General features: G+C 36.8%; 1 protein-coding gene across 1 annotated transcript in view; it reads right to left on the bottom strand.

Annotated features, from left to right (window-relative positions):
• Positions 1 to 5332: 5332 nt before the first annotated feature.
• The window catches only part of LOC124639655 (very-long-chain 3-oxoacyl-CoA reductase), a 28692-nt gene continuing 17451 nt past the window's right edge, over positions 5333 to 16573 (bottom strand). The window contains exons 4-7 of the mRNA XM_047177097.1: positions 16324 to 16492; positions 8616 to 8784; positions 7320 to 7645; positions 5333 to 5465 (exon numbers count right to left, since the gene is read on the bottom strand). Of these exons, the coding sequence (XP_047033053.1) occupies positions 5444 to 5465; positions 7320 to 7645; positions 8616 to 8784; positions 16324 to 16492 (686 nt within the window). The 3' untranslated portion in view covers positions 5333 to 5443. The remainder of the gene's footprint in view (positions 5466 to 7319; positions 7646 to 8615; positions 8785 to 16323; positions 16493 to 16573) is intronic.

Here is a 16573-nt window from a genome sequence, read left to right as displayed (position 1 = left end):
TCAAATTACCTATTTGACCAATTGCAATTGGCAAGTGCATGGCTAATTTTGGTTTGGTTATCACTAAGTATAGTTAAATGGTGCAACTTAGATAGATCGGTACTTAACCCGAATTATTTCAATCAATAATTCCAAGATTATTCCATACAATTCTGTTCACCCGTATTCTATCTCTACATTGTATTAGGTACCTACCTATATGTATATGGCAGGAGGAACTACATAGATATGATGATTTCTAAAGGAATACGTGAACTGTGCGATAAATACATGCATCTGGGACGTGCATTACGCCTGAATGAGTCTAGTGAACGTGACTCCGGGATGTTTGTCGTTCAGAAATACCTACCTATTGGAAGGTATTCGATTTTCAGGTTTCAGGATTTTGAAGGATGATGGTTGATTTCTGAGTCTTAAGAAACAATTTATCAGATGCGTTTTTTTCTTTTTAATATACTCACTTGATTGATAGATTTTGCCCACATATCTTTGTTCCTTCTGAGTCCTTGTGCACCAGAGCCACGGTAACTGGATTCCACAGGATCAGAGGTTGCCTATCTCAATACATTCACAAGTTAATCCGTTTTAATTATCTACTGAACACGCCAAAACTGCTGAATTGAAAATGAAATTTGGCGTCGAGCCTGGTGAACCATCATCATCATCCTCCTGCCATTATCCCATTTTTTATGTTTAGGGTCGGCGCAGCATGTATTCTTCTTCCATACTCTTCTGTCTGCCGTCAACTCAAAGGTAACGTTCTTACTAGCCATCTCGACTTTCACACAATCCATCCATCGTTTCTTAGGACTTCCCCTTCTACTATATCCATCCATCACTAGCACATACACAGTATTATTTAGCAATTAGTATTAACCTTTGTATGCTATCTACCAACTATTGAAGCGAATACCGTTGTTGACTAGAGAACCGTCGACACGAGTTTCGAGATAAATTTCATCGTCATTCTAGTCCGGATGCATAAATTTTAGTAATTCCATGCATAGGTTCTGACATTGCATCAATAATGTAGTTGTCTATGATCTTAATAAAAGTTTTGAGTTAGAAACATAGCGTAAATTAAGACTTACCATTTACTTACTTTTTCGTTAAGAAAGCTGTTGATTTTGCAACGCCGGGGGGAAACCCCGTTGCCGCGGCAAGTTGTCGCGCAGCGGGCGGAGCTCCGGCGCGATCTCATGGTGGCCTGGAGGGAGCGACTGTCGCAACCCAGTGCAGGGCACGCCACCATCGTGGCGGTAAGTCCCCTCTTTGAGGAGTGGCTCGGGAGGAGTCACGGCGCCCTCACGTACCGCATGACGCAGGTCCTCACCGGACACGGTTGTTTCGGGAGGTACCGCATCGGTCGTGAGGAGGCGCCCGGGTGTCACCATTGTGCGGACAGCCCCGAGGACACGGTGGACCACACAGTCCAGGTGTGCCCCGCATGGGAGGGGCACCGCCGGGTCCTCGTCGAGGCTTTGGGCGGCGGCGACCTCTCGCGTCTGGCCCTGGTTCAGGCCATGGTCCGGGGCGAGAGGGAGTGGGATGCCGTAGCCTCCTTCTGCGAAGCGGTCATGCTCGAGAAGGAGGAGGCGGAACGCCAGAGAGTTCGCACCTCTCATCCCAGCCGCCGCGCTGGACCAGGTAGACACCATGGGCGCCGGGTGTCGCGAGATGACTCCCGGCCACCGTAGGCGTGGGTCTGTGGGCGGTGAGTTCGGGTGGCTCATCGTCCCTCTGTCTGCTTAGACGACAGACCCGTGTCGACAGCGCGCGTTGTTCCACGTGCTCCTCAAAGAGATGTCAGCAACCCCAGCGGGGCCCAGCAGGGCCAAGGCTTGCCGGGGCTGCGGGTTGTTCGAAAGAGATACCGCGGCCCTGGTACATAAAAGGCCTATGACGGAACACGACGGCTTTTAGTCAGTAAGAGTCTGACACTCCCTCACCGCTGCTAACCCACAGCGGGAGGGGTCATTTGATGATTTTTAACGTCGGAAAAAAAAAGAAAAAAAAAAGGCAATCTGTGAAAGATCCCTGCTTGAAATGTATTAGCAATGCACACCAAAGGCTTCGCTCGCGAGTAAAATAAGTCTATCACTGAAAATACATAACAAAATATTCAAATGATTAGACTCAGCAGTGTTACTTCACCATGATTTCATCTTTGAAGATCTATATACTTACACTTTTGCTCCCATGCGAGGAATTAATCCACCGCGACTGCCCAAGAATGGATATTAGGTAGCTGATAAAATTTGATTGTTCCAATGGCTATTTTCAGGAGCCACTGGTCCGGCGTGAAAAAAATTATGGTACTGTTATATATTAAATAACATTAACAAGTATATAAACCGCTAACGCTGCAACACATAGGGCCTTACTACAAAAACTTTAAACCCTGTTTTATACTTGTCTAATAAAATTTTGGCTGCAAAATGAACCATATGTCAACGTCATAATTTGACATTTTTTTAGACAAGGCATAAACTGACGTTTAAAAGTTTTTGTGGTAAGACGGTTAATGTTTCCTATGATTTTCTACTGACTCAGCATATTGCAATAACTTAAACCGTGTATTGTCAGTGTGGTATTGAACGTCGTGTCGTCGCGGACATAGGTTTTTCTTTGTAGACCCTTTTTATTAATTCAAAGTCTTTCGAGTTCAATTTCAAGGTTAAAAAAAGCCTATTCAGACCCACCCCGTAACAGTACGCTATACGTGGGTAAGCCCGTGGTCGGAGGCTAGCTCTTAATGTACACTCAGATAACATTACATTTTGATAACACAAAAATAGACCCATTATTCAAAAACTACGCGCCAGCAAGTCAAACCGAATCTTGAATGTTTAAAAACTTCATTACAAAATGGTCTCGAAACGGTTTTCACATAAACCAGCTAGCTACATGAAACTTCGCACGGAATTGGAATTTAATATTAATTAGAAAGTGCAGCTAGTGGTAGTTTTTGACATTGTTTTACTGTGACAAACTCACGTACATTCTTTATTGGCCGGTTTGGGTAACAAATTGGACCTATGCGATGTTTTTTTCATCAATAGAGTGGATGTGAAAAAATTGAAAACTTCGTGTTTTCAATCATCCTTCTGAAGCTTGAACATATCAATTTTATTTGGTGTATGTATACCTACCTATGTACAACGTCACAAAAATATAATTTTGTATTACTTTTCTCGAGTTTCAACAAGCCTTGAAAGGGTTCATGGACTTTCTTACGGCTCTGATCCATTGCAAGAAACCGTGCAAAGAATTAAATTTCGTTCTAATTACCATAATTACCTATCAATATACTACATGACATTGAATTATCAATTTTGTCTATAATTATCTTTTTGGACACCATTCATCTATTACAATGATGACTTAAAACTTTGCCTAAGCTTCGTCGAGTTTGACCCAAACACTTATCTTCTATTAAAAGTAATTACCTACTACTTCCAGTGACGTCAACAAATAGATACTTATAAAACAAGAATGTATTGAAATGATTTAAAATGTATGTCGTATTAATACGTCTCAAATATTGACGTTAAACGTTCTTTGTACCTTCTTCGAATAAATTAACATCGATAAGTATATTGATTTTAGTTAGTGTTTGTATATAATTAACTACGTATGAAAACTTATTGATATGTAGTACATACAGTAGAAGATTATAATCTACTGATAACACGAACTTTAGCTTGATTTTCCCTTGGGAGGTAAACAACCTATGGTAGAGGTATATAAGAGGTCTCGAAGGGATTATACAGAATACATGCTGTTTGAATTCGCTTGCATACAACTGGCTATTAATCCATCATCAGCTCGGTGCCTGGATGGTGGTGATTGATACACCCGTGCATTGGAGAGCACGTAAATGTCGGTCCTGCGCCTGATCTCTCTCCGGTCGTCCGGTCGGATTACCGCCCCATCGGGCTATGAGAGTGAAGGAATAGTGAGTGCACCTGTGCCTGAGCAAATGCTTGTGCACTATAATATGTCCTGTGCAGCTGGCTGATCTCCTATCACTAATCCATCAGAACGAAATACATAATTGTTTGAGTAATGTGTTTATTAGAAATATAGTATATATAATAAATAGTACCTTATTGTTTTGATTGTATACAATGCTTGAATATAGGGTCCAAAATTGGTGCCGTTCAATGACTTTTTCCGGTTTTCATTTATGTTTGTTCAAGATACAAAATTTACGGACTTTTGTTACACACCACAGGCATTTTTTTAGCGGACTTTAAAGTTTTATTTTTTATGAAAAGTGATCATCGTTACGCCCATTTTCACAGTAAACGATGTTCTTGTTTACAGTTGTATTTTTGTTTGTAGCATTTTCTTGTTTGCACGATTAGCTACTGGTCAATTCTATGCTGAAGCTGAGTCTTGCTTGCATTGACTAACGTCACTCGATGGGATATTGTCACAATTTGTTCACATTGTTTACATTTAATTCCTGACAATACTTTTGTTAATAGCTTAAATTCTTGCTTGAAAACGAGTCTTGCTTGGTGACGTCAAAATTTACGGTGGTAGACTCTCCAAATACTTGCACATCCATCTCATAACAATGAGCCACATAACAAACGCAAAGGCTACAATTATAATTTGCTCCAAATCAAGATTTTGATAATATTTACACGTGTCCTTCATGATTAACACGAGCACTTATTGCTAAAGATGCTGCATATGAAAATGAATAAAAATACTAAAACAACGAGTGACCCCACCACTGTGAGCAAGTTGTTCAAGTTAACTTGTGGGCCGCAAGCCATGTTGAAGATTTGCACACTCCACTTCTGCACTAAGAACTAGGTGCCTTGAAAATATTTGCACATCCAACTCATGACAATCAGTAGTGTAACGAATGCGAAAGCAATTAAGAGCACTTGCAGTACATCGACAGTGTAGCAGCCTTTATTTTTCCCCATTTCTTCACCTTCCACTTGTTATGTGACAGACGACCAAGAAAAGTAGCGCTAGGATCACAACAGAACCGATTACCATCAGAAGCTGATTAAGGTTAAAACTTAGTCCGCAGTCACTATGTTTTCTACCCATAGTTTAGCCCCTGGCGCAAAACATAGTACCGTAGTACCCTAACATTTTCATAGCATTTTAATTTTGTTTGTATTGTTTTTGTAAACATAAAGATTTCTTTGGTTTGACTATTTTATGAACGACACAACGGATTTCGACATTGTTGCGGGCTTAAAACGTGTTAAAACGAAGAAATAGTTTGACAGTTGATCTCTCTCTACTCTCTGGTTTAGTAGTGCAAACTATTTACTGAAGGCTGTCAAAATGAAGTACGTGATTTGGTAACAAACGTTTATTAAAATAAATAAGTTGAAATCAAAAATAAAATTAATCTTTGTACTTATCGAAATTGAACAAAAAATGTGTTTCACTAACACTTGAAAAATTATCACGCTTCCATTTTTCCTTTCCTGTAAAAAAAAAAACAAGAATATTTTTATCGATGAAAATCTATATATTTTTAAATATATAATCTGCGAACGATAAAATAAAATTGAGGAAGTCCTTCAACCAGAAAATACATAAAAGCGCACTACAAATTACTATCAAAATTAATATAATTTTTAATGGCAACATTCACATTTTATTTTAACGAATCAATGACAGCCTATAAAACTTCGTTAAGTTAAAAAAAAATACTGTGATCCAAATAATTAAAGGTAAGGTCTTTGAGAAACAATATCTGCCAAAAGAGAATTAGCAAACAAAATATTTTTTCAGGCGGTAACAAAAACGTTTTTAATTAGTCAATTAACAGCAATAAATTAATTATCATACCATCACCACTTACCTTTTTCTGTGAGTACGTGCTTCCATCCCCGATTTCACAAAACTTGTAATTTTTACATACATGCTTGTTTGCAATATTATATCTACGAAATTTATTCTACGTAGTACACAGTATACATATATACAAACTTAAACTACTTATCTTTATACAAAACTAAAAATAAAATACTATATACAAAATATATATAAACATAAAACATAATATAAAAGGGCATCGATCAGGCGTCGAAGTATTCCTCCGCATCACTGTCCTCCGGAAACGTGCCCAGAAGACTGGCTGCATTGCCACGTTGAATGGCAATGCTAATTCTTTGTCCAAAGAATAAGCCAGCCCTCTGGTCACGCGAAGCGTCGACAAACCTTTTCGCGATGTCCTTGTAAATCTCTACGAAATTATTTGCAATATTATGTGACATACCAAAACTGACCGATTGATATTGAGTCACAAAACAGGTGATCGCTGTTTATAAAGGTGTTTTATTGTAAAGGAACAAATCCATTTTTTCCATTTTAACTCACCTAGCGATACACAGTTTTTTTTTGTATTGTCCTAGTTGATTGTAGACCAAAATCTTCTGTAGTGTACAAAAATCGTTGTTAAAATTACCATATTTACAAAAAAACTACTGGAATACCATCACCAGGGTTAATCAAACACAATAATTAATGACCAAGTTTATTAAAATCCCAAGATTTATATACAATCCCTGCCTACAGTAACTTACGAAATTGTATCAGTCAGCGAAATAGGAATAAAGCCAACGCCATCTTTTCTATATTTCTTCAAAACTTCTCAATCACAATACTTCTTAAAACCCCCGACAGCAATTATCAAAGGAATACTTCATGTCTCAGAGTATTATGTATTTGGCATTGAAGCTCCTAAATAGATAGATTCTAATAGAACTGATTCGAATGTGATTTACATTGAAAGCTAGTATGTTAAGGATAATTGATAAAAAGCATGGATAGGGAGCAGTTGAAAAAGAATAGCAATATTTTCTTCTTTTGTAATACATAATAATAGTTTTTTTCTATGTCGGGGTTATCAATTTAAATAAATTTACCACATTATCCATATAACTATTAATAAGGCTTAAACTAAAATTAGCCAGAAATATGGTCTGAGCATTCCAAATACTCAACTTTGACCCATTGCTCTTACCAATGTGAGTGACTAAATTTGACTAAATACATCTTTGGTTATTTAGTGCAATTTTACTTACCTAAAAACAAGCAAAATGGTGCAAGAACGTGCATAAGTTAAACTAAAATTAAATCAAATTTGGTGTGAAATTTTTGGACCAGGAAAGATACAACCAAAAGATATAAGATAGACTATAGAAAAATCTCACACCATCAAAATTACATAGAAATTCTTGCACCGCAAAGACTGAAAAAGCATAGAAGGAAGAATAAAAATGTGAATTCTAATATCCCACATCGACCTCTAAAAGTTTAAAAACACTCATTACTGTTTCTTGTACTTCTTAAGGCTCTTCAGACGGCTGTTTTCCATGGACCTTGTGACCAACCAGACGCAGAAACTATAGCACATGCCCTGGATGGACATTAGAACATTCCCGAAAATGACATGGGGGAAGTAGCCAGTAGTCTTCCTGGCTATACCGACGAGATCAATGGCAGAGTTCACGAAGACTTTGGCAGAAGGAGCGAGGAGAGTGCTCTTGCGGATACCAGACATGTTGGAGCAGACGAATCCTGGTAAAACGCATTGTATAATAATGCCCTTTTTGCCATATTCCATTTCGAGGCCTTCGGTGAATTTGTCGACGTACGCCTGTAGGACAAAATTGAATTTTAGTTGTTACTATGATGGTAGATAAATATAGATCTGTGAGGGTCTTCTTATGTTCAAGTCTTATCCAAAACCATTTAATCAGCCTAAGTTGAAAATCAGCACTTTTTAGAGTGAAAAACCAAAGACCAAAACCCTTCAGCCCTATACATCTTTTTCAGTGTATATTTTGCTAAACAAAAGTTCTCCTAACATGTTCTCATGATATTTAAAATAAAAATAGATACCAATTCATATCAACTCCTAGATATACATGTTCTTTCGATACAATACTCTTTAAAACAAACAGAAATAAAACCTATAGCTATCGCAAAATCTCCAAAGACCATCGACAACTTTCCATTGAGGAAACTAGTTTAGAATGACAGAGGACTTTTATCTCCCTAAGCAAAGAATAGTTAGGTCTCTTGAGGAATACAATGAAATATTGCCTGCGGTTGTCGGTCTACCATTCTTTACTAAACTTGATCTTTAAATTTTATTGGGGATCTGGTTGTGGATGCAATTTGTTGCTTACTATCTTGTTTTGATCTTAAAATAATGTTGATATTAAGTTTTTGACATTAAATGAGTTATTGGTGAGTGCTGAATCTTGATGTTAGCTATTTGACTCCTTGCGCCTCTGTTCGTACAGATGTTGTCGAGAAGCAGAATTTATTTAAGTTACTATTGACTTCACAATAATCAAAAAATATGATCAAAACACATCTGCGCATTCGTGAGGCGTCTAATGGCTGTCATGTTCATGCACACAAATATTAAAATTTAACTTATGCGGGAATTGAACCCGCGATCTAAATCTGATTGCTTAGCGACTTTAATAAACTAAGTGTCTGTCTATGGACTTGCTCACCAGAGATTGATTTTCTAAATTATCCATTTACAATTAACATCAATCTCCAATAAACACATCCTCAGATAGTTTATTGAAATCTACCATCAAACTACATACCTTAGTAGCAGCATAAACGCTAAGCATGGGGCAGGGTATATCCGAGGATAGGGATCCAATATTGATGAGAACTCCCTTCTTCCTTTGCACCATTTGTGGGAGTACCAGTCTGGTCATACGAGTCACTGAGACCACGTTGGCTTTTAGCAGGGTTTGGATGAGGTTGTCGCTGTTGGAGAAGAAATATATTGTCATTTATGAAGTAAAAAGGGGCACTTAAAGGATAATAATAATTTATTTGCTTGTGAGCTGTCTCCGTGATTTCACCTGTGTACCGAGGGAACTACTTTCCACATCGGGATAAAAAATAGCCTATGTCCTTTCTCAGGCTCTAGACAATTTTTGAATAATATTTTACTTAGAAATCGTGACAGTAGTTTTGGCGTGAAAGCCGGACAGAAGCTTTCTAAGAAAGGACAAAGGCTACTTTGTACCCGGTTGCGGGAAGTTGTTATCTCAGAAGATCCTAAACCGTGGGAAACAGCCAATTCTAACATAAACTAAACCTATTATGCAAGAATTGGAAAAAAATACCCTAGACGAAATACCTCTAAAACAATAAAATAACGAAACTAATACCACAATTGCATTGCGTTTCATATTTTATACCACATCAGCACATTTTATAACATTTTGAAAGAATTGTAACAAATATATATGGCTGACGATGTGAAAGTTTTATTGGTAAGAAATTATATTGTGTATTGGAGAAATGTATTATTTGGGGTTAGAGCTGATGCAGATGGTCGGTTTTATTTTTAGCCGACTTGCCAAAAAGGTGGAAGTTTTTAATTAAGATCTTTGTGTAATAATAGTTTATTTCCTTAAAAACTTAGTACCTACTAGTTTATCAGAAAATAGTTTGGCAGTATTAATGTCTGAAAAACTAGGTACAGTCACTGCTACTTTAGGCTGGAAACAGTGCTCGACCGACGGTCAGCGCTGACGTCGGTCGACGTAGCTATATCTGTGCAAGTCTATGAACGCGCACACAGCTACGCTGACGGTACGCGCGTGATTCGGTCTGGACGTACGGTTTGTCTGTTTCCATCCTTACTAAAAATTTGTATTTTTGGTTCTAATATGGCATTATAAGAGAAAGAAATAAAATTGTTGATAATGTTACAACCATCTTCCGCCAGCGGTTTCACGCGCCTCCCGTTGGAGCCATTTCGAGTACCCAGATAAAAAAAGTAACCAGTAGTCTTCTTCGTTAAATATGCTATCTAACAATAAAATATTTTTCTTTTACTAATCGGACTAATCGTTTCCTAGAAGAGACAGCAGCTAGTTTTACTTAGATAAATAAGTTATTTATTTACATCGAAGATTTTAGCACATGTGTTCAAGCCCTTAGCCCTTAAAGAATTTGCAAGTGTTGATATTAATATTCAATGTCAAATGATCACTCACACATTTCGATAAGGTCGTTTTGTTTTAAAGGGCAAAAACAAAAGGTCACTTTTAATATTAATAAGAAGAAGGTTTTTGGTGCTGAATTTTCTTTTTTTGGCTCGATAATAAAAGGTATAAGGCGATAAGGGTACCTTTTTGTATTGAAAATTAAGTCTTTTATTAAAATTTTAAATGTAAATTTCAAGGCGCGCGATTTTGGAGGTCAGGTCGATGCCCTATTATAATGAATTTTTACCTGCGTGATATATTAAAAGTAAGGTGTACAGGAAACCAAGCATAAAACCTTTTGAAACCTAATTAAATGCAAGATTTATTTCGTTTACTTTTGCGAATGATATGAGAATACTAGCTGTTTCCCAGTAGTTCTACCCGTGTTCTGAGAGAACTACTTCCTGAACCTGGATAGAAGCCAAAAGCTTTAATCCATACGGACATATTCTGAATCGTTTATGTACTGAATTCGATTTACAAGATAGGCAGTCACTCTATGATGTCGTATACTCATCTCAAAGTTAGGAAAAGGCTAGACAGATTATACGAGAAATAGCCAATATTAGTAGCTACATGATCAGCTTACTACCGCTTTAGTGCAAGTATGTAATGCTGAAGCCATCTGATGCGGTGATTAAGCTCAAACCATTAGCTTTAACATTGTGGCTAGCCATTATGTACTAAGTACAGATACTGAATAAAGTCTTTATATTGATGGGATACTAGAGGTAGGTTGTTACATTGCAAATATCTTTCAGTATACACTATAGTCTGTTTTTTAATCTCGTAGACTAAATTGACACTTGCAAAATGTCAAACTTACAAATAATGTTGCTAGCTTTTTACACGCTTTTTATTAGCTTCACCTGTATGTTTGTATGTTTGTATGTTTGTAGGTTTGTAACCGACTTCTTTGGGCGCGATTTTGACCCACTTTAAACGGCCAGATTTCGTTCAAGCTTTGTAGATTTATTGAGGACCGATGACAATACACTAATTTGATAAAATTATTCCATTTTTAACCGACTTCCCAAAAAGGAGGAGGTTACACATACACATCGATTACTCCGAGGTTTATAGACCGATCTACGTGATTCTTTTTTTGTTCGACTCGGAATAGCTGCCAGTTGGTCCCATAGTCATCAGGTCAGGATCTGATGATGGAAACCCTGAGAAATCGAGGGCAACCTTCGAAAGTTGTAGGCATACATAGGGTAAAAACTTGACACTCAGGTGTACGCCTAAAAGCACTATTCAACTGTGAAGATTTGGAGCTGACCTGATGATGGAGACCAGAGAGGGTCCAGGGAACTCGACAACTGAATATGTAAACTACCTCGTGTTTGGGCTTAAATTATTTGTATTGACAAGACCTTTGCAACAGTGAAGGTTTGGAGCTGACCTGATGATGGAGACCAGAGAAAGTCGAGGGAACTCGACAACTGAATATGTAAACTACCTCGTGTTTGGGCTTAAATTATTTGTATTGACAAGACCTATGCAACAGTGAAGGTTGGGAGCTGACCTGATGATGGAGACCAGAGAAAGTCGAGGGAACTCGACAACTGAATATGTAAAATACCTCGTTTGGACTTATGTATATTCTTTGTATTGATGAGAACTTCCCACTTGTATGGATAGTGACAACTATTGGTAATATCACCCGTGTCGTCACGTTACGCACCAAATCTTCAACCATCAAGAGACCAACATCCAAAATATGTATTTTACCCGTAGTTGAATAAGTTTTATGTTTTACGCATGTTATTTTAGAAGAAATTTACACTTTACATAATTATGTTTAAAATCAAGTATACAACAAATATTTACTACTTTACTTTTAGATCAAATGTACAAAATCACAATATTGTTAAATTGTCTTTCCATATCTATGTTAATTATTTTAAGATAATATTGTTATTCATATTTAAACTTTGTTAGTATAAGGTCAAATTGTTATATTTATTATGTATATATTCATTGTATATGAGTCATAATGTGTAAATTTTGTTCGAATTTAATGTATACAGTACAAGTGCAAATTATGTAGTTCAAATGTTTTTACACGCTTTTTATTAGCTTCACCTGTATGTTTGTATGTTTGTAGGTTTGTAACCGACTTCTTTGGGCGCGATTTTGACCCACTTTAAACGGCCAGATTTCGTTCAAACTTTGTAGATTTATTGAGGACCGATGACAATACACTAATTTGATAAAATTATTCCATTTTTAACCGACTTCCCAAAAAGGAGGAGGTTACACATACACATCGATTACTCCGAGGTTTATAGACCGATCTACGTGATTCTTTTTTTGTTCGACTCGGAATAGCTGCCAGTTGGTCCCATAGTCATCAGGTCAGGATCTGATGATGGAAACCCTGAGAAATCGAGGGCAACCTTCGAAAGTTGTAGGCATATATAGGGTAAAAACTTGACACTCAGGTGTACGCCTAAAAGCACTATTCAACTGTGAAGATTTGGAGCTGACTTGATGATGGAGACCAGAGAGGGTCCAGGGAACTCGACAACTGAATATGTAAACTACCTCGTGTTTGGGCTTAAATTATTTGTATTGACAAGACCTTTGCAACAGTGAAGGTTTGGAGCTGACCTGATGATGGAGACCAGAGAAAGTCGAGGGAACTCGACAACTGAATATGTAAACCTCGTGTTTGGGCTTAAATTATTTGTATTGACAAAACCTATGCAACAGTGAAGGTTGGGAGCTGACCTGATGATGGAGACCAGAGAAAGTCGAGGGAACTCGACAACTGAGTAAATAAACAAATAAACTGAATATGTAAAATACCTCGTTTGGACTTATATTCTTTGTATTGATGAGAACTTCCCACTTGTATGGATAGTGACAACTATTCGTAATATCACCCGTGTCGTCACGTCACGCACCAAATCCTCAACCATCAAGAGACCAACATCCAAAATATGTTTTTGTAAGACTTTAATATACCAGCTTAGAACAGTGCACAGATGAGGTTTTATTTATCATCACCCCATCTTGTGTACTAGTAGGTCAGCAGATCACCTAGTAGCTTAGCTAGGAAACAACAGTCGATAAGGCAGGACTCGTTGTTAATTTTTATTTCCAATAATTATCTTTAGCCGTTTTCTCTAATATTGTCAAATTTTTGTATACTAAAGAGAATTTTAATTCTACAAAACAAATAATAGTTTAAAAAAAACTAAATCTACTTAAAAAAAAAAAACAAACTAAAAAACAGAAAATGCAAAATATCTTGATTCCTTTAACTAACAAGGCTATAATACTAAAAATAGTTGCCAAAATAAGGCGAAAAATTTTTTTCGATCGTAAAGCACTCTCTGATGCTTCGCATCACGAGTCGTGCAATAGTTTAAAATTAAAAAGCTATTATAAATAATCCAAACTAAAAAGTAGAAAATAAATAATAGTTTAAAAAAAACTAAAAAACACGCTTTTTATAGAAAACCGAACTAAAAATAGCAAATAAATTTTAATGAATTTAAATTAAGAAAATAGTGTTCAAAATTTCAATGAATATAAATTAATAATAGTGTGAATACAAAAAAAATATTTAAAAAAGCGTGGGGTGCATGGTGTCAATAGTTATAAATATTTTATTGACAGATATGAGTAGAGTGATTTTCATTTCGATATGACCTTAAAAAGCACCCCACGCTTTTTTAAATATTTTTTTTTTGTATTCACACTATTATTAATTTATATTCATTGAAATTTTGAACACTATTTTCTTAATTTAAATTCATTAAAATTTATTTGCTATTTTTAGTTCGGTTTTCTATAAAAAGCGTGTTTTTTAGTTTTTTTTAAACTATTATTTATTTGTGCAGTGTTGTACTTACGATACCGGTTTGTTGAATCGTAACTTTTTATCTATAATAGACGAATTTAATATTCATTCAAAGTTTTATATTTACGATTCACGCACGTACATACGGCTGCACGACGTGCTACAAACTGCCAGGGATATCTGACCACGCAACGCCATGCGTAATCATCAAGAATAAGCCCATTATTTCAGAATGACTTATTGTAAAAAAACGATACTTGATTTTATTACCGCTAAGTTTCGGTCGTGCCACATCACTATTTAAGAATTTGCAATAAACTGACCACACTCGTAATGTCAGTTTAGTCTACGAGATTAAAAAACAGACTATAAGTTATAAAGAAGAACAAAGTCGAAGCTAGTGGACCTATTTAAAAAGATCTTTTAACATTAGAATGTTGACCCCGATTGGTATCCCTACTAATATTATAAATGCGAAAGTAACTCTGTCTGTCTGTCTGTCTGTCTGTTACGCTTTCTCGGCTAAACCACTGAAATGATTTTAATAGGTACAGAGATAGAGTTGACCTCGAGAAAGAATATAGGATAGTTTTTATCCCGGACTTTTGAAAAATTCTCTTGGAAACGCGATATAACCGAGCTCTACGCGGGCGGAAGGTAGAATGCTATATTTTATCTGGATATATGCATAGTAAAGTCAGATTCAAATTACAATTGAAACGATCCCCCTTAAAATCACCCTGTTTAAAAAATAGGTCCTCAAAAGCATCTCCATTATTAGAAGTCAATCTCGCAATACGTCATCAAATGCTCCCGCCAATCTTTATCAAATAAACCTGCATCTACTGCATCTTCCGAATATTCTCCACAAACCAAACCTGACAGGACCAGACCATGCAATATGAAATCCGTCGCGACACATGGAGGAAGAAAAGATAACGGAGATGCCATTAGGAAGGTAGGTCAGGCGCCTTCTTGTAGGCCACGGTAGGCATGATTAGTTACTAGAACTAACGAGATGATCGGGTTGCTTGTCTAGCCAAAACCAATCTGTCAAAGGTTAGTCTTGATTGATTGTTGATTTAATTTTGAACATAATGTCGGGTTTCATAGTAGGTTCATGCTAGTAACGTTCCTCGTCTCTCGTACACTTTGGCGCGCTACTTTCTTAGGAGGTTTTGCGTTATGATATCTCCGCTAGTCATTTTGTTCTCCGTGTTCGCGTCACACATAATCTAATATCAATGACGTCGAATATTTCAATTCCTATACAGAATCTGGCAAACGGTTTGCATTCACCTCGAAAATGCTCAGGTTTTCCGCGATATTAGGCGAACTAAATTCTACAATTCTCCACTGTTGAAGTCGCAGAGTTTGAAGGCATGTCGATATTATTTTCTGGAAAGTTCGGGTTTTTGGAGTTTTGTTATTGAGGGTGATATTTATAGGGACCTGTTACATAGACCTGTTGATGTTATGGCACCTTATGTATTGTATTAATACCTGGACGGTGATTTATCTATACTTAGGGTTCGATAGTTTGCTCGAACGCGCTAATATCAGAAATTAGTGGTCTGATTTGGAAAATTCTTTCAGTGTATGATAGCCCATTTTTTGATGAATGCTACAGGGTTGGACAACTGAACCAATTGGAAAAACTGTTGCTGTGTATGATAGTCTATTTGTTGATGAATGCTAGAGGTTTTAATCAAGGTTTTAAAGTATTTTTTATTTATTTTCATCAGGGAGCGTTAAGTTATTTCCTTGGGAGAAAACGCTGGCAGCTGGTAAAATTGAATTAAAGTTCTAATTAAATACTTTTACTCGTCGCTTAAAAAAACCTTGCTATAATGTCCTGCCGTTAACGGACATCTTAGTTATACCTATTTCACTGTTTTCATATAGAATAGAGGTTTCCCTGCAATGCCGTTTTTAGAATAGTTTCGACCGTAACCACGAGACGGATTGCATCTGCAGTCGTATATCAATAGTAGCGCAGTTTGCAGCGTTGTCAACACATTCCTTTTCCTAACGTATATCTACAATGTTACTGGGGACAAAAGTGCTTGATAGATTCGAGTATACATGTTGTTTATAACAGATTTTGTTAGATCTCCCTCTACCGTCTCCATTTTTATTGTTGCTAAGCAAGCCGAGAAGAGTTTACATAATACAAAAGCAGTATTTTCGATCATCTCCGAGTATATTATCTAATATTATTAACAGGAAAAGTTTTGTTTGTACTCTAAAGGCTCCGAAAGTACTGACCCGATTAATACCTGCTTTTACAGTACAACAGTAAAATATTTTACTGTTGAAAGCTAGCTAGACTATCCCCGAGTATCATAGGATATATTTTGTCCGAGTACGGAAAAAAGTTACCCCGGGAACGCGAGTGAAAGCGCGCGAAACAGCTAGTCTTATGTGTAATTCAAATTGATAATCTCAACATAAAAGTAAAACAGCTATTTATTCTTCAAAAATACTCACCCATCAGGTATATCCAGGAAGTATTCAGGATAGGAGTACGACACGCCCACATTGTTCACGAGTGTACCGATCTCTAGGCCGGCGATCTCCTTCTCAATAGTCGAGTAGATCTCATCACCTCCACAGAAGTCCACTTGGATGATCTTTGTAGATACGTTGAATTCTTTTTCTGTACAAACAGATAAATATAACTTGATAATATGATGTCCATTTTCAGCTGTCTATGAGGCATATATTTTATAACGTCTAA

The sequence above is a fragment of the Helicoverpa zea genome, chromosome 19 (genome assembly GCF_022581195.2).
Source record: "Helicoverpa zea isolate HzStark_Cry1AcR chromosome 19, ilHelZeax1.1, whole genome shotgun sequence".
NCBI classification, from domain to species: domain Eukaryota; kingdom Metazoa; phylum Arthropoda; class Insecta; order Lepidoptera; family Noctuidae; genus Helicoverpa; species Helicoverpa zea.
Note: the sequence above shows the minus strand (reverse complement) of the source record. Positions and strands in the feature narration are given on the sequence as shown.